At 42.4% G+C, this 19273-nt stretch overlaps 1 protein-coding gene across 1 annotated transcript in view; it reads left to right on the top strand.

The window, feature by feature from the left end:
* Window positions 1-2473: 2473 nt before the first annotated feature.
* The window catches only part of LOC133060861 (sterol 26-hydroxylase, mitochondrial), a 41498-nt gene continuing 24698 nt past the window's right edge, over window positions 2474-19273 (top strand). The window contains exon 1 of the mRNA XM_061148727.1: window positions 2474-3247. Coding sequence (XP_061004710.1) covers window positions 2978-3247 — 270 coding nt within the window. The 5' untranslated portion in view covers window positions 2474-2977. The remainder of the gene's footprint in view (window positions 3248-19273) is intronic.

Below are 19273 nucleotides of genomic sequence, written 5' to 3'. Positions count from 1 at the left end.
AGAAATTGCATATTGATCTCATTGGATATGGCCAAAATAGTATTGTGAAAATATGGGGACTTTGCTGGTTGTCCAGTGGCTAAGTGTCTGCGTTCCCAATGCAGTGGGTTCGAGTTTGATTCTTGGTTGAGGAAATAGATCCCACATGCTACAACTAAGCACAGCCAAATAAATAAAATATATTAAAAAAAAGAAAATATGCAGCATTAAGTCCATTTATATGGAAACAAAATTGAATTAAACAATGATTTTTTTTTTAAAGGTTAAAAATATAATGGGATTCCCTGGTAGCTCTGCCGGCAGTGTGGGAGACCTGGGTTCGATCCTTGGATTGGGAAGATCCCTGGAGAAGGAAATGGCAAACCACTCCAGTATTCTTACCTGGAAAATGCTATGGACAAAGGAGCCTGGCAGGCTATCATCCATGGGGTTGGCAAAGAGTTGAACATGACTGAGTGACTTCACAACAACAGAAATAAAATATATCAAGAAAATGAACCCAGAAGGCAGAAAATGAACAAAGATAAAAGCATAAATTGGATTTCCACTTCTGTTAATACTGGACTCAACTCTCTTTCAAAGGATAACTTGAAAAGCTGAATCAAATATGACCAGCATTCTCTTAAAGGCATCAGCATCAGAGAACAAACAAAGCAATAAAAGGTTTTCAGAGAAGAAGCAGGAAAAGACAGAACTCCCAAGGTAAGTTAGGTATTAGGTACCACTGTCCTCCTAGTGCATGCTGCTCAGAAGCTCAGGCATGTCCAACTCTTTGCGACCCCATGGACTGTAGCTCACCAAGTTCCTCTTTCTATGGGATTATCCAGGCAAGAATACTGAAGTGGATTGCCATGCACCCTCCAGGGGATCTTCCTGACCCAGGGATGGAACCCACATTTCCTGCTTGAATTCAAGTCTCCGGCATTGGCAGGCAGATTCTTTACCACTGAGCAACTAAGGAAGCCCGTTCCTCGAAGTAGTATTTCCCATTTTCAGAAAAAGTAGCTGAGAAGCTGAGTGGTTTAGATTCACGGGGCTATGTGAAGTATAACTGAAGTCCATAATCTCTTATGCCCAAACTTTGGGTTGGAACCCAAAAGGATTAAGGACTGAAAATACACTAGCCTTCTAAAGGACGGCAATACAGCTTCAAAGCACCTCATTCCTTGAAACTGGAATTCTGGTGATTCTGGATTGTGGGTGCCTTGAGGCAACTGTCAATAAACAAAAGTAAATCTGCGAGGAAAATGAAATCATCCTAAACTTCAAATTTGTTCCACCAGAAACTTAAAGAATACATTTTCTGAATGAACACACAATCAAAAGAAACCAGGCCCAGGAAGAAACCTGATAATATGCACAAAACCACTAGAAATAATGAACAATAGAAATTGTTCCACATAGCTTCCATATATTGGAGTTATTGGTCATAATCCTTAGAACTTTTGTAACTATGCTTACAAAAGTAAAAGGGATAAGAAAAAATAAAATTAAGAATTTGGCACAAAATTAGAAATATTTAAAAAATAGATTTAAGAAAACTAATCAAAATTGAAAACTGAAAAATAAATAATAGAAATTTAAAATTCAGTGGATAGATTAAACATAGACACAGCTGAAAAGAGAATTAATGAGCTAGAAGAGACTAAAGGATAGAACAGTACAAAAGAGAGGGTAAGATACAGGAAGGAAACATTTAGAAAGTCTAACATATAATTTGAAGTCCTAGAAGGAGAGGAGAAAAGTAAATGGGGTAGAAGGAAAGTTTGAAAGTCTGAAAACTTCCAGAACTAATGAAAGATATTCGGTCACAGAATCAAGAAACTCTATGACCCCCTAAGGGGATAAATAAAAAGAAACCCACAACTAGCTATATGAGCTATCAGTCTAATTGTTGCCCCCTTGATGGTAACAGGCCTTTACTGCCTCCGCCTGCCTATAAATAACCAGTTCTTCAAACGCTCCTGCTGGTTCCACCTCTAATGGGTTGAACAAACTTTGACCCCTTGTTTATCTTATATGTGTATGAGTCATGTTTTTAACTTTTTGAAACTTGTACTTCGAATATACATATATGAAACAAAGATTTCATGAAATAATACTTTTCCTTCTTGCAATATTTTCTGTTCTATTTTATTCTTTTCCATCTTATTAAAAGATCATTTTGGTCACATTCACTAAATGTAATCTCAACCTGGTAATCTCAACCTGCGATTTGAGAAATCCTGCTTCAGCTGACAAGGGAGTGAGTGGGTGACGGGGAGGGAGAGGGGGTAGAATTGCATTAAAAACAAAAAAACAAAAAAAACTAATATTTAAATTAGTTACTTTGGCTTCCTCCCTCCAAAGAATCAGACGGCCCTGGATGCAGGATCGGGTTTTCTGGAATTTTGTTTTTCCTTTGGAGGATTTTTTTTTTTTTTTTTTTTTTTCCTCTTTCCTTGCCCAGCGCTCGGACTCCGGGATTAACCCTGGGGACTATTTGGAAAATGCCAGCGGCCGGCTCCAACGGGCCCCTGGGAAGAGAGGAGGCCAGCCCGCGGGTCAAGCGAAGGCCCGTCTCCCTGGGTGGGGCCTCGCGGCCTTGGAGGGCTCCGGGGCTGTTCAGAACTTCGCTGCACTCCTCCCGGGAGTTGAGACCAAGCGAACTTCGAGTTCTCCTGGAGAGCTCGCGGAAGTGCGAGGTGGGCAGTCACGGAAGGGGCGGCCATCGTCAGAGCTCCATCGGGCTCCCCTAAGTCCCCCGCGCATCTTCTGCCTTGGCGTTGTCCGGCCCCTCCCGAGTCAGGAGACTTCTGTGAGTCCCTTAAGTCATATCTGGAGGGACTGAAGACCGCGAGGAAAAGGGAACAGTAAGGGCCCGCCTTAGTCCGGCCCGCCCTGGGCCACCGGTACCCTTGAACCGCCCCTACTGTTCTGTCTCTGGACAAGTTCCAGGCGCTCTGGCTCGCGGGCCAAAGGCGCGGCGGCGCGAGCCATGAACCGAATGGGCGCTCTGGGCTCCTCGAGGCTGCGGTGGGCGCTGCTGGGGACGCGGGCGGCACTCCCTGGCCTCGGCTCGTACGGGGCCAGAGCCAAGGCGGCGATCCCCTCCGCTCTCCCTGCGGCCCAGGCGGCTGAGGCTCCCGGAACCGGGCCTGGAGATCGGAGGCTGCGGAGCCTGGATGAGCTTTCAGGGCCAGGGCAGCTGCGCCTCTTATTCCAGCTGTTGGTGCAAGGCTACGTTCTGCATTTGCACCAGCTCCAGGTAACCGAGCGAAGCGGGTGGCGGTGGTGGTGGGGCTCGCGCCAAGGGGATGCGGTGAGCACCGGGACAGAGAGGCTGGGATGAGGAGACAGTGAACAAAACGTGGAGGACACCAGGAGAACGTAGCCCGGGACCGACTGAGGCTGTGGTCATAACCCTGGACATCTGTAGCGGTTCTGAGTTGAAATGAACAAATAGGTCAAGGAAGGGCGTGAAGCCGGAGGGCACAGGCAGGAGATGAGTCGGGAGGCTAGGACTAAAGTGGGTAGAGGTTGGGAGAGAAGGGAACTGTCTTGGTAATTGAATATCAGATGCAAGTGTGCAAGCTGCGGGATGTTATAGAACCACTTTTTCTGTGGTGATATCCCTACCAGACTTCTTTCAAAGGAAGTGGTTTCTGGAGGATTGCAGAGGTTTGGCAATTTGCAGGGTAAATTTGCCCTTAGTGGAAAGAAAGATGTCATTGCTTAAAAGAGTGAAAGCAACATCATAGACATTAATGAAAAGATACATTTTTGTTAAGATATCAGTATCCAGTGAGAGGTTTATCCAGTGAGAGGTTTATCCAGTGGAACACTGTTATGAGACAGGTATGGATAGCCCACTATCAATGGAGAGAGACTGGAAAACCCAATGTTGGTTAAGTTGGAGAGGCTTTAGGAAGTGAACCGAAGAGATTCACGTGTGATCTGTCTTCCTGATAACTATTAAATATTAATGCACCCACTCTGCCCCGGGAACTTTCCTAAGAACTGAGCTTCAGTAAGTTATGGTCAATACCCACATGGGGGTTAAATGCTCCTTTTGAGGAAGAGGGGGATTGTTAGTTGCTCAATCATCAAGTGGTGTCTGACTCTTTGTGACCCCATGGGCTGCAACATGCCAGGCTTCCCTGTCGTTCACCAGCTCCTGGAGTTTGCTCAAGCTCATGATGTCCATTGAGTCGGTGATGCCATCCAACCATCTCATCCTCTGTCATCCCCTTCTCTTGCCTTCAATCTTTTCCAGCGTCAGGGTCTTTTCCATTGAGTGAGAGTAAACAAATCAGTAATCAGCTAATTTCAGAAAGAAGACCTGAGTGCCCTGGGAGAAGAAGCCAGTCTGGGGCTGGGGGAGAAGTGGGACCTTTGATTAGCCTGTGCCATCCTTGCACATGTGAGATTATCAGTGACTGACAGGAAGCATAGACAGCCCTTGGGCTGGGCTGATGAACTGACTGGTCACCTAGTGGCTGTGCTGGGCAGTAGTTAAAAATGAGGAGGAACTGTGGGGACTTGGGATATGACAGGCCTTTGAGGAGGGCCTTGAAGACCAGACTATGGGCCCTGGGGGTTCCTCTGAAGGGTCATGGTGGGCTCTTGAGCAGGCGTGGGGAGAAGATGGCTTCCAAGGGACACTGCCCAGTTATGTGCCGTGGGATGGATTGAGCAAGAGAAGCAGAGAGAGCCTCCGATAGCAATAGAAATGGCAGTATTTGAGCAACCACCTCCCCCCCCCCCCCCCCCCAGGAAACTGGACTGAGAGTTAACAATGAGAGAGAAAATGACTGTGAGTGTTGGAAAAAAGTCCAAACTGAACAATTTCTCTGCACCTGGCTGGGCCACTGCCATCTCCCCTGGGGTCTTCTCTGTTGGGTTCGTGGTTTTGAGGTATGGTGGGCAGGTCACAACGCACTCAGAGACAGTTAAAAAAATCATTTGCTGTGTGCTCCTCTCCAAGAAACCAAGTAAGCCAAGAAACCAGTCCTGAGAGCTTCTCCTGCTTGATTTAACCCTAGAAATGTGAGCAACCCAGTGGATGCCCCAAGGGTGGGTACTAAGACTTCTTACCATTTCTCAGAGAAAGTTTACTGGGACGTTTTCCTCAGGATTATCTCTATAGCGGTAACTACCAAAGAAATTCTCGACTGCCCTAGAAAGTGGAAGAGGAAGCAGGAGAAAGCCAGAAATGCGTGGCTTTTTAAAGGAGAGATCAGGACTCAAATTTTGCAGAGCCTCCTGGCTCCAGCCTTTGTATCTCAAAGATCTGGAGTCACATAAACCTGGGCTGCTCCATGGGCAATATATTAACTCCTCTGCTGTGTGGCTGGTGTGAGTTAGTATAGAGTGGAGGGCTGCACATCTTTAAAAGCCCATTAATACCCTTATTTTGAGGAAGAGGATGCTTCCAGTGACTCACTTTGTATCAGTTCAAATCTGTTTGGTTGCCATTCTCACCAGTTTAAACTATAAAGCAACTTTATTGGTTCCTATTTAAAAAGTCTAATAATTGTTTGCCCACCAGGTATAGTTTGCTCCAGGTATTCATGAGACCATCCAACCCACCATTTTGTTCTTCTCAAGTTCTTTTGGCTCTGCTGTCTCACAGAACTTAGTTGATTGGCTTGGGTTAATTGCCCATTCCTGAACCTATCATAGCGGTCAAAGGTGCACTATAGCTTAGATTCATGCAGGCTCACTCCTAAAGCTGGGGCTGGGATCCCTGCCACTTAAATAGGTGTCGACTGCATAGGAGGAGGAGTGGAACTGAGATAAAGGTAGCTGACCATAATGTCCCCTGTACCATCAGTCATCCAAAACTGCATAGGGAATTAACAAAATCAGCTTAGGGAAGCATTGTAGGACTTTAAGGGGTCGGACTGGGAATTGAGACATGTGAGAACCATGCAAGTGCATAAATACTAGTTCCTTTCTCTTTTCTAGCTAAAATAATGACGAGTGCTGCAAAAGTGAAATGTGAACATATCTTAAATTTATATGTAAATTTACAACAAATTGATATCTTTCAAAGGTGTCGACCCTGAGAATGATAAGATCAGCTGTCTATTCTGTAGCTCTGATTGTGGACTGCCTGGGTTTGGTGACCCCTCTTGTGTCTTCCTAATGCTTCCTGTACATATTTGTCATTTCATGTATCATGTTTCTTTTTTATATACTTATACTTAGGAAAAATTTTTTTCCTGTGAGAAGCACTTTGAGATTTACTCTTTCAGCAATTTTCAAATATACAATACAGTGTTGTCATAGTCACCATCCTGTGTATTACACCCTGGGAGGTAGTCCTGTAATCCCCACTTACTTATTTTATAACTGTAAGTTTGTACTTTTTGACCACCTTTATCCATTTTGCCCTCCTCCCATTGCCATCTCTGGCAACCACCATCGGTTTTCTGTATATTTGAGTTTTGTTTTAGTTTGTTTCAATTTTAGATTTCACATATACATGAGATCATTCAGTATTTGCTTTTCTCTGTCTGACATTTCATTTAGCATAATTCCCTCAAGTATATCCATGTTGTAAATGGCAAGATTTCCTTGTTTTTTATGGCTGAATAATATTCCCATGTGTGTGTGTGTGTGTGTGTGTGTGTGACATTTTATTTAGTCATTTATCCATTGATCAACACTTAGGTTGCTTCTATGTCTTGCCTGTTGTAAATACTGCTGCAGTGAACATTGAGGTAAATAGTGTTTTCCTTTTCTTTGGATAAATACCCAGAAGTAGAACTACTGGATCATATCATAGTTCTATTTTTAATTTTTTGAGAAACCTCTATACTGTTTTCCATAGTAGCTGCACCAATTTACATTCTTACCAGCAGTGCACAAGAGTTCCCTTTTCTCCACATCCTTGCCAATGCTTATTTTTTTTTTTGTCTTTGAGCCATTCTGACAGGTACAAGGTGATATCTCATTAAAGTTTTAATTTGCATTTCCCTGATGATTAGTGACAATGAGCACTTTTTCTTTTACCTGTTGGCCATCTGTATGTCTTTTATGGAAAAATGTCAATTCAGATCCTCTGCCCATATTTTAATTGGATTTTATTTGTTTGTTTTACTATTGAATTGTTTGAGTTCTTCATATATTTGGATGTTAACTCCTATCATATATATGATTTGCAAATATTTTATCCCATTTGGTAGGTTGTCTTTTCATTTTGTTAATGGCCTCCTTTGCTGTGCAGAAGTTATTTGGTTTAATGTAGTCCAACTTGTCTATTTTTGTTTTTATTACCTTTGCTTTTGCTGTCAAATCCAAAAAGTCATCATCAAGGCTAACATCAAGTAGCTTACCACCTATGTTTTCTTCTGGGATATTTATGGTTTCAGATTTTATGTTCAGATCTTTAATCCATTTTGGGTTAAGTTTTGTGTATAGTGTAAGATAGTAATCTTTTGCATGTGGCTATCCAGTTTTCCCAAAACCATTTATTGAGGAGGCAGTCCTATTATATATTCTTTACTCCCTCATCATAAATTAATTTATGATATATATATGGGTTTATTTCTAGGCTCTCTATTCTTCCACTAATCTCTGTATATGTGTTGATGCCAATACCTATTGGCATAATAGCTTTGTAATATACTTTGAAATCAGGACACAAACCCTCCAGCTTTGTTCTTCTTTCTCAAGATTGCTTTGAATATTCAGGGTCATTTTTAGTTACATGTAAACTTTAGGATTGTTTGTGCTGTTTCTGTGAAAAATGTCATTGGAATTTTAGTAGGAATTGCAGTGAATCTGTAGATTGCTTTGGATAGTAGGGACACTTTAATAATACTAGTTTTTCCAATTCATGAGCATGGAATATCTTCCCACTTGTTTGTCTTCTTTAATTTCTTTCTTCAATGTCATAATTTTCAGTGAACAGGTTAAATTTATTCCTGGGTATTTTATTTTTCTTGATACAGTTTAAATGAGAGTGTTTTCTTAATTTCTCTTTCTGATTGTTTGTTATTAGCTTATAGAAATGCAACTGATTTTTGTATTTTGATTTTTTATCCTGAAGCTTTACTGGATTCAGTTATTGCTTCTAACAGTTGTTTTGGTAGAGTCTTTGGGGTTTTCTGTATATAATATTAGGTCATCTTCAAATAGTGATAATTTTGCTTCTTTTCTGATTTGGATGCCTTCTTCTTTTCTTGCCTAATTGCTCTGTTTAGGACTTCCAATACTATGTTGGATAAAAGTGGCAAGAGTGGGCATCCATCTTCTTCCTGATCTTTAGGAAAAGCTTTTAGCTTTTCAGTTGACTATGATATTAGCCATGGGCTTGTTACATATAACCTTTATTATGTTAACAGTTCAGTTCAGTCGCTCAGTCATATCCAACTCTGTGATCCCGTGGACTGCAACTCGCCAGGCTTCCCTGTCCAGTACCAACTCCCAGAGCTTACTCAAACTCATGTGCATTGAGTCTGTGATGCCATCCAACCATCTCATCCTCTGTTATCCCCTTCTCCTTCTGCCTTCACTCTTTCCCAACATCAGGGTCTTTTTCTATGAGTCAGTTCTTCATATCAGTGGCCAAAGTACTGGAGCTTCAGCTTCAGCATTGGTCCTACTAATGAATATTCAGGACTGATTTCCTTTAGGATTGACTGGTTTGATCTTCTTGCAGCCCAAGGGACTCTCAAGAGAACTCCTATGTTAACAGTACATTCTCTCTATACCCACTTTTGTTAGCATTTTTATTGTAAATGAATGTGGAATTTTGTCACGTTTTTTTCTGTATCCGTTAGATTACCCTATGATTTTTATCCTTCATTTTGTAAATGTGTTGTGTTACATTCATTGATTTGCAGTTGTTCAACCATCCTTGCATCCCTGAAATAAATCCATCTTGATCATGGAGAATGGTTTTTTTAAAAAAAATATGTTGTTGAATTTGGTTTGCTAATATTTTGTTGAAGATTTTTTCATTTACAATCATCAAGAATACTGGCCTGTAATTTTCTTTTCTTGTAGTGTCCTTGTCTGATTTTAGTATTAGGGAAATTTCAGCATCATAAAATGAGTTTGAAAGTGTTCCCTCCTCCCCTCCCCAACTTTTGGGGAAAAGTTTGGTATTAATTCTTCCTTAAATGCTTGGTAGAATTCCCCAGTGAAGCCATCTGATCTTTAACTTTTGTTTGTTAAGAGTTTTGATGACTGATTCAATCTTTTTACTAGTAACCGATCTGCTCAGATTTTCTATTTTTCTTGTTTCGATTTTAGTATGATGTGTATATCTAGGAATTTATCCATCCTTCTAGGTTGTTCAATTTGTTGGCATTTAATTGTTCACAGTAGTCTCTTGTGATTCTTTGTATTTCTGTGGTATCAGTTGTCATGTCTCCTCTTTCATTTCTGATTTTATTTATCTGAGTTCTCTGCTCTTTTTTTCTCTGTGAGTCTAGCTAAAGGTTTGTCTATTTTGTTTGGCTTTTTAAAAAGCCAGCTGTTAGTTTCACTGATCTTTTCTATTGTCTTTTTAGTATTTATTTCTTTCTCTTAGATCTTCGTTTTTTCCTTCTATAACTTTGAGGTTAGTTTGTCCTTCTTTTTTCTAGTTCCATGAGGTGTAATGTTATGTTGTTTGAGACCTTCCTTGTTTTTTTTTCTTCTTCTTTTTTTACATCATTCTTATTTCTTAATGTAGGCATTTATTGCTATGAACTTCCTTCTTGAAACTGTTTTTGCTGCCTGCCATCAGTTTTGGCTTTTACCACTCTTTGCATCCTTTCCCCGAAGCCCCTGTTCCCACCTTCTACTGGACGTGAACATCAAAGGCCAGATGATCTGTGACCTTTTGAACCCAGCGGGCTTTGTTCTACCCAACACAGAGGCTGTCATTCCCACGTTCAGCAGCCCCATCACCATGTCAACCTCCTTGCTTGTCTGCATCTTGGCTGGCAGCATGGGCAGCCCCATAGTGACTCTGGAAAGGGATGATGTCTGGGTGTTCCCTCCTGCTTGGTCTCCATTGTTGCTTGATCTGCCCCAACAATCTACCCACACACCACTGCCACGTCAGTGCCCCTAAAATCATGTTTGATTAGTTGTTCCCTTGCTCAGGAATCCCCACAAGATCTGGGGAATCACCCTTAAATATCTCAAGCAAACATTTGAGTCCCCAACCTCCTTTACCTTGGTACCCCTTCCTTTAAGTTTTGGTGTGTTGTGTTTTCCATTTTCATTCATCTTTAGTTATTTTAACTTCTCTTTTGATTTCTTCTTTGACTTAGTAGTTTCTGTAGCATGTTGTTTAATCTCCATAATCCCCATGTTGTTTTATCTCTTTAACCAATATTTGTGAATTGCCCAGATTTCTTGCAGTTGATTTCTAGTCATACCATTATGTGGGAAAAGCTGCCTGATCATATTTCAGTCTTCTTAAATTTATTAAGGTTTCTTTTGTGGCCTAACATTTGATCTATACTGGAGAATGTTTCATATTTGCTTGAAAAGAACGTGTATGTTGTTGCTTTGGGGTGGAATGTTCTGTGTAAATCTGTTAAGTTCATCTGACCTAATGTGTCATTTAAAGTCAGTGTTTCTTTTTTTTTTTTTTTAAACATTTATTTTTATTTATTTGGCTGCATAGAGTCTTAGTTGTGGCATGTGGGATCTAGTTCCCTGACCAGGGATCGAACCCAGGCCCCCTATATCAGGAGTGCAGAGTCTTAGCCACTGGACCACCAGGGAGTTCCCAAAGTCAGTGTTTCTGTATTGATTTTCTGTCTGGATGATGAAGTGGATTTTCTGTCTCCTACTGTATTGCTGTCTTTTTCTCTCTTTAGATTTGCTATATATTTAAGTGCATGTATTTCTTTCTTTTCCTTTTAATATTTGTTTATTTATTTGACTGTGCTGGGTCTTAGTTGCAGCACATGGGATCTTTGATCTTCATTGCAGCATGTGGGATCTTTAGTTGTGGCATGCAGGTCTTTAATTGCAGCATTCAGACTCTTTGTTGTGGCATGTGGGATCTAGTTCCATGACCAGGGATTGAATCCAGGCCCCCTGCATTATGAGCACAGAGTCGTAGCCACTGGACCACCAGGCAAGTCCCCTAAGTGCATTTGTTTATCATTGCCTAGAGACTGGGCTGTGAAGTTCCAAGGGATGGGCCTATGTTCTTCCCAGCTCTGTGTCCCCCCAGCACCAGGCACAGTTCTGGGTACAGGGGAGGTTCTTGGTAATGTTTGATAAATAAATACATTGCATGTACCAGGCAAAAGTCTGTGAGTGGTACTGAGCAGTAGCTACATCTGGTGGTAAACTTTGTGAGACTCTTCTCAGCTCCCTAATCTGAGTTGTTTGACATAAGATAGAGTGAAAAACAGATGATGATGGAGATGGGCATATTAATCAAGACTGGCCCTTCAGGTTTTAGCTTTTCAGGTTCAGAAACTAAATTTTGTCAGTTCATTCAGCATGGGTAGACTATTGGGGACTGACCCCCATTGGCCAAACCCACAGAAACAAATTGTGGATTGGAGTATTTATTTACAAAAGTTAGCCCTCCCAGGGATCTTATACTTCATCACACAAAAGCCCCCTATTCTAATTGCTCCTACCTGTCAAACTATCCCCAAACTTAGCAGCTTAAAGCCACAGTTTGTTGTTATCCTCGTGATTTTGTGGGTCAGGAATTTGGGTAGTGCATATCAGAAATGGCTTATCTCTGCTTCACAGTGGAGTGGAGCTTTAGTTTGAACGGGTGAAGATGTCTGAGATGGATCAAGTAGGGCCATATATTTGGGCCTCAGGTCTGACTTTTAGCTGGTTTCCTTAACTTTTCTCCATGTCACATATGCTGGGGCTGGAATTTCCAAGATGGCTTCTTCAGTTGCATGTCGGGTGCCTGGACGGGTGTGACCAAAATGGCTGAGTGTCTCTTTCTCCACATAGCTAGCCTGGGATTTCCTCACAGCATGGTGGGTCTCTGGATAGTCAAGACTTCTTCCAGGGTGCTGGTTTCCCCCAGAGTGTGGATATTCCAAGAGATGAAAGTGGAAGTTGCCAGTTTCCTAAAGTCTCTGTCTGGAAACTGGCATAGCATCATCTTTGCTGTGTTCTACCCATCAGAGCAGTTACAGAGCACACCCAGAACCTAGAGAGGAAGATGTAGACCTGACCTATTAGTGGTAGAGATATCAAAAAGTATGTGGCCCTCTTTACCAGGCTTAACCTCTTCCTAGAATCCAGGTACCTAGGGAGAGAAATTAGTAACTGCTTTAATGGGTTGCTTGGTGTACAGGGATTCCAGAACTAAAACATAGAATTGCATCGAAAAAAATTTCTTCTAGGCCTTGGAGAAACCTGGTTGAATGTGCTTCTCTGGTGCCTGTTCATGAGATTAAGTATCTCTCTCTCTTCAGAAATAAACACTGCCTATTTTTGCTGTTTGGCTCCTCCTTCTGGGTTTTGTAATGGCCTTTCTCATCCTGTTAACACATTCTTTCTTCAGTTTGGCTAATACTGTTGATTAGATGGATTTTCTTTCCCAGTGCTCAGGTTACCATCAAGCCTTCCCGAGATTATCCTCCAGTTACCTTGACTTGGCTCAAGTGTTCCTCAGTTCTCATCTGGCAGACATTTACAAATTGTCCCTGAGACTCTGGTGGAATCTAATGTATCACTTTAAAGCCTCAGGGATGGGAAATTTGAAACTAGGTATTAGGGTATAAGGGCTTCCCAGGTGGCTCAGTGGTAAAGAATCTGCCTGCCAATGCAGGAGCTCTAGGAGACTCGAGTTCGATCCCTGGGTCAGGAAGATCCCCTGGAGGAGGAAATAGCAACCCACTCTAGTATTCTTGCTGGGATAATCCCATGGACAGAAGAACCTGGTGGGCTGCAGTCCGTGGGGTCGCAAAGAGTCGGACACGATTACCGTTAGGGTATAAAGTATCACTTATACCAACTTAGCAAATGCACTGCCAGAATTTTTATCTTACAGATAAAATTTGTGGTCAATGAAATATTCCAGACTATTCAATATAGCAGTATTTCTGGTTGGGAAATGTTACAATGACCTACATGTCCCAGTAGGGAACTAATTAAATAAGTTGTAGCACATTCATACAATGGAATTTTATGCAACCATTAAAAAGAATAGAGGCAGGAAGGCTTCCCTAGTGGTCTAGTGGTTAAGAATCTGCCTGCCAATGTAGGAGACATAGGTTTGATCCCTGGTCCAGGAAGATTCCACATACTATAGGACAACTAAGCCCATGTACTGTAGCTACTGAGTCATCATCATCTGAGAGCTGAAACTTCTAAACCCACATGCTGCAACTGCTGAAGCCTGCGTGCCCTAGAGCCCGTGCTCCATAACAAGAGAAGCCATTGCAATGAGAGACACGTGCACTGCCACTAGGGAGTAATTCCTTCTTGCTGCAACGAGAGAAAGCCTGCATGCAGCTACAGAGACCCAGCAGAACCAAAATAAAAATAAACAAATAAGTTAAAAACATCTTAAAATGTTAAATCTTTTAAAAAAGAATAGGGGCAGATCTATGTGTATTAATATGAATTGCTTGCTATGATATGGGAGGAAAGTAAGGTGCAAAACTGTATAACATGCCACCGTGCTTGGTCGCTCCGTTGTGTCCAACTCTTTGTGACCCCACGGACTGTATCCTGCTAGGCTCCTCTGTCCATGGAATTCTCCAGGCAAAAATACTGGAGTGAGTAGCCATTCCCTTCTCCAAGGGGTCTTCCTGACCCAGGGACTGAACCGGGATCTCCTGCATTGCAGGTGAAATTTTTTTATTGTATGAATTTTTTTTTACTGAGAGAGAGAAGGAGAGAATGTGTACAAAATATCCTTGGGAGGACACACAAAAAACTGGTATTTTTGGCTGCTTCTCTGTAGGGGTCTTGAGTCTGGAGATGAGACTGAGGGGACTTAGCTTTTTACTGCAGGACTGCTATGAACCTCTATCAGAGTTTCCTCTGGCTTCATCCTGCCCAGGCATAATTCACCAACTTTTGAGTCTTTTTGTACCCTTTTTGTACTGTTTACATTTTAACAGTGTGCGTATACATATTACCTTAAAAATTTTTAAGAACAACAACAAAAGAATGGAGGGCAAGAGATAAAAGGATGGCTGACCTAGCTTCTTGGTCCAGCATAATATTTTGAAGTCTTTGATAGGTCTTCCTTTGGTACCCCTGTTTGGCTCTGTGTCCTTACTTTTGATGTCCACTTCTGTGTCTGCATCCTCTTTTTAGTTCTGTGTCCATTGCTGGTCACCTTGTCCTTGTTCTTGGAATACTGTCATTGTTCCACTCGAGACCAGCCCAGCTTGCAGGTGTACACAGTGTACAGAGGTTTGCCCCTGGGTGTGTCAGGAGTGTGGCTTTGGGATGGGAAATGCTTCTGTTTCCCTAATAGCCTCTCTGAAGATGTCACAGGCAATGCCTTTTATTGGATCATCTTTAGATCTTCCTCTGCCCTCAGCCCATTGTTTCTCTACAATAAACAGTCAGAAGGAAATTCTTATTATTGTTCACCTATCCTGTGCGTATCTTTGTAACCTTATGACAGTGCTTCTGTCTTGCATAAAAGCAGACATTTTTATGATTATTGAAGTAGTGGCTGCACACATGTACAAAAGGTTTTTTTTGTAGCTTTGTTTGTAAAATAAAAAATTCAGAAGCATGTTAAATGCCCATCAACAGGGCAGATAGATTGTGATATAGTCATATAGTGGAACACTGTGCAATAGCTGTAATGAATGCACAAGCTTTTATATATCAAATTGCTTCCCTAGTGGCTCAGAGGTTAAAGCGTCTGCCTGCAATGTGGGAGACCTGGGTTCGATCCCTGGGTTGGGAAGATCCCCTGGAGAAGGAAATGGCAACCTGCTCCAGTATTCTTGCCTGGAGAATCCCATGGACGGAGGAGCCTGGTGGGCTACAGTCCACAGGGTCGCAAAGAGTCGGACACGACTGAGTGACTTCACTTTCACTTATAGAATTTAGCAGGAAGAGGGATAAATTAGAGGAGTTTGATACATGCTACTATATATAAAATAGATAAACAGCAAGGAGCTACTGTATAGCACAGGGAATTATATTCAATATCTTGTAATAACCTATAATGGAAAAGAATATGAAAAAGAAAAATATATATACATATGTGTATATATATGTTGAATGGAATTACTTTGCTGTACACCAGAAACTAATACAGTATTGTAAATCAACTATCTTTCATTAAAGAAATAGAACTCAGAACCAAAGTTGAGTATAAAATGATATGTGTTGGTGCTCAGTTGTGTCCTACTCTTTGCAACTCCATGGACTGCAGCACGCCAGGCTTCCCTGTCCTTCTCTATCTCCTGGAGTTTGCTCAAACTCATGTCCATTAAGTTGATGATGCCATCCAACCATCTCCTCCTCTATAGCCCTCTTTTCCTCCTGCCCTGCCTTCAATCTTTCCCAACATCAGGATCTTTTCCAATGAGTCAGTTCTTCGTTTCAGCTGGCTAAAGTATTGGAGCTTCAGCTTCAGCATCAGTCCTTCCAATGAATATTCAGGTTGATTTCCTTTAGGATTGACTGCTTTGATCTCTTTGCTGTCCCAGGGACTCTCAGGAGTCTTCTCCAGCATCACGGTTTGAATGCATCCATTCTCTGGCACTCAGCCTTTGTTATGGTCCAGTTCTCACATCAGTACATGACTACTGGAAAAAACCATAGCTTTGACTATATGGACCTTTGTCGGCAAAGTGATGTCTCTGGTTTTTAATATGCTGTCTAGGTTTGTCATGGCTTTCCTTCCAAAGAGCAACTGTCTTTTAATTTCATGGCTGCAGTCACCATCTGCAGTGATGTTGGAGCCCCCCAAGATAAAGTCTGTCATTGTTTCCATTGTTTCCCCATCTATTTGTCATGAAGTGATGGAACCACATGACAAGATCTTAGTTTTTTGAATGTTGAGTTTTAAGCCAGCTTTTTCACTCTCCTCTTTCACTTTCATCAAGAGGCTCTTTAGCTCCTCTTCACTTTCTGCCATTAAGGTGGTGTCATCTGCATATCTGAGGTTATTGATATTTCTCTCAGCAATCTTGATTCCAGATTGTGATTCATCCAGCCTGGCATTTTGCATGATGTACTCTGCATATAACTTAAATAAGCATGATATGTAAGGTACTGTTAATATTTCTATAAATTAAAAGCCACATGAAGATGATATGAGCTATCATTGTGTGTGTGTGTATATATATACATATAATATGTAATAAAATTATATAAATATTGACAGAACGAACACTTTTCAAATTCAAGATAGTGGTTGGTCTGGGGCCAGGGCAAAGGGAAAGATAAAAAGGGGACTTTGAAATGCTTTCATGTTTAAAAAATATACAAAACAAATATGACAAATATTAACAGTTCTTGATTCTGGAGGGACAGTATATAGTGTTACTTTTTAAATCACCCACATTAAAATATTCATAATAAAAAAATACAAGTAATCATGCTCATTATGAGTCCATATGGACCCCTGGCTTGGTCTGATCTTCGAGAAGAGCGCTCAAGGCAAGATTCAGAGCAAGGAGAACCTGGGAATGCTGTTAAATATTTAGCACCTTCTGTCACTTGGAAATGTGAATTCCACTTGTGTGAGGGGGTTGAGGCTAAACTCCTGATGACACTTGGACAGCACTGCCTCATGACTGTCCAGCTGGACTCTTCACCTTTGACCCTAAATGATGCCTCCTGCTGGCATCTGTCAGGGGAGGCAAAAGGGTGCCCTGCGCCTGAAGTTACATCTCTCCGTCTGTTTATCTACCTGATGGTTGCCAGCTTTTCGGGCCAGGTTTGTTGACACTGGCCAAAAAGTACTTGGTGTTTATGAGTTCACTTTTGTCCTCGGGACTATTTACTTGCTGTTTCAGTGTTGTTTTTCCTGTGCTGAGAGCCTCCCTAAGGAACCCATCATCAGTAAACCAAACAGGCCCCTGAGTAGGAGAATAGAACATTACAAGGCAATATTCCTTTTTTGTTTTATTTGAGGGGAGATTTTAGACTGTAAAGAATTGCCTGTAATGCGGGAGACCTGCATTCGATTCCTGGTTTAGGAAGATCCCCTGGAGAAGGGAATGGCAACCCACTCCAGTATTCTTGCCAGGAAAATCCTATGGACAGAGGAGCCTGGAGGGCTACAGTCCATGGGGTTGCAAAAAGTCGAACATGACTGAGCGACTATCACTTTCACTTTTAGATTATTTTAATTTTTTTTTCCTTCTGACAGCTTTCTTGAGATATAATGACATACCATACAGTCCTCTAGTCTCTCATGTTCCAGGAGGATCACAAAGTCTGCCAAAACTCATGTTTTGAGCTCTTTAAGCTGTAACTCAGGTCTTTGAATGTGTGGATATGTGTGCGAGTTTGCCCCATGGCTCCAACCCTGACCTTTCACTGATCCAACTAAGGATTCTCAGGGGCAGAGATCACCCCATCAGACAGACATTCTAAATATTTACTTTTATATATTTACTTAGTTGCATAGGGTATGAGTCTCAGCATGTGGGATCTTAGATCTTTATTGTGGCACGTGGGATCTAGTTCCCGGGCCAGGGATCAAACCCTGGCCTCCTGTATTGGGAGCACGGCGTCTTAGCCACTGGACCACTGGGGAAGTCCCCAGATAGATATTCTAATTTTACTGTCAGGAGCTCATACCAAATCTGTTCTGCTTGTCATAGGCACCATCAGGTGGAAGTCACTACAACCATGACTCTCTAGTTTGACTAGGCCTATTTGGACTGCAGCAGCCTGCTCCCCGGCTCCCCGTTCAGGGGACAGCTAGAGGTGTCAGCAACCACGCCTCCCCCGCCTCAGCTGGGCCACAGAAGTTCTGGGCAGTGTGATTGTCTGTTGCCACCGATGCTGAAGCGTGTAGAACAACCCGTGACTGATGAATAAACAAAAGAGGCCAACGGTAGCAGGATGAGGCCGAAGAGGCCAGATCAATGTCCGGAAAGTTAATCTTGCTCTGTCATCTTTAGTGGAGACTAGTCCTTTCTGACGTCACTGGGTCTTGGGACATTTCTGAGAGTTTTCAGATCAGATTCTCTCTGGCCAGTGGTCAAGTTGAGGGTGGTGACGGCAGTCTGGATTAAACGGGTGAGACGTCTGTAGACAAGAATTGAAAGAGAGAGATTAATAGTCCCTCCCTCCACCCCCAGCCTCCCAGGGTTGATCTCCGGTGTCCCACACGCCAGAGGTGCGCCTGTCACTTCCACGGCCGCTTGACCAGTTTGAGCAGTCTCTCTAGCAGTCACTCCATTCTTTGTCCTCATCCTCCTGTGTCTTACCCTCACATGATCCCTGGTTTCTCCTGAGGTGCCTCAGTTGTTTCTTTCTTGTATACCTGGTACCACCCTAGAACATCTTCCACCTCCTGACATGGGGACACATCAAGACCACCTTAGGAGTTGTCACCTCATATCATGGTCGTTAGCATCAATATCTATGATTGTGCAATAGCGACAAGCTTAGCTGGTGACTGAAGAAGCACCAAGTTTGAGTAGTTCACTCCCTGACTTTTCTTTCTACTTGCAAATTCCAGACCTGGTTTCCCAAGGGGATAGGTGTGGAAAGAAAAATGGTAGAATGAGAAGAGGGAATTATTTAGTTCCGGTCTCTTACAGCCTGTCTGGACCTCTTGCCACCTTCCCCATATCATAATGAAAAACTGCTTAAACAGGAGGTACCCTTCTGGTGAATTGCCACATTTATAGTCCAAACTGATTTTCTTAAGTGTCGACTGGAAGTTGAGCCTTGGTTGTCCAGTTATCTTTTTCAATTTCTCCTTTAAGTGTCCATTTCCTCTTTCAATGGCACCTGCTCCCTGGGGGTGATAGGAGGCATGAAAGATCCAGTGAATACCCCCAAGTATCTGCCCACTGGTAGGCAGTTGTTACTATAAAGGTGGTGCCACTGTCTGATTGGATGCTCTTGGGAATCCAAATATGTGGTACAGTCCATCTAAGGGTCTTTGACTAGTGCACCCACCCCACCCCCATCTGCTGTGTGGATGAAGATGGCAGTGCCATACCTTGAAAAGGTATCTACTGCAGCCAGTGTCCAGTGCCATCCTTATGAGAATGACAGGGGACCTACCTACACAGTCTATTTGCCAAGACAGGCCAGGTCCAGTACCCCTTTGCTATGTGCCCCAGAGTGTCCTTTGCCACTGGCCTTTGTAGCTGGCAGTCTGCCAGGCTTTCTCGACTTTGTG

Source organism: Dama dama, chromosome 8 (genome assembly GCF_033118175.1).
Source record: "Dama dama isolate Ldn47 chromosome 8, ASM3311817v1, whole genome shotgun sequence".
Lineage (NCBI taxonomy): Eukaryota > Metazoa > Chordata > Mammalia > Artiodactyla > Cervidae > Dama > Dama dama.
The sequence above is the reverse complement of the archived record's forward strand: the minus strand, read 5'-3'. Positions and strand labels throughout refer to the sequence as shown.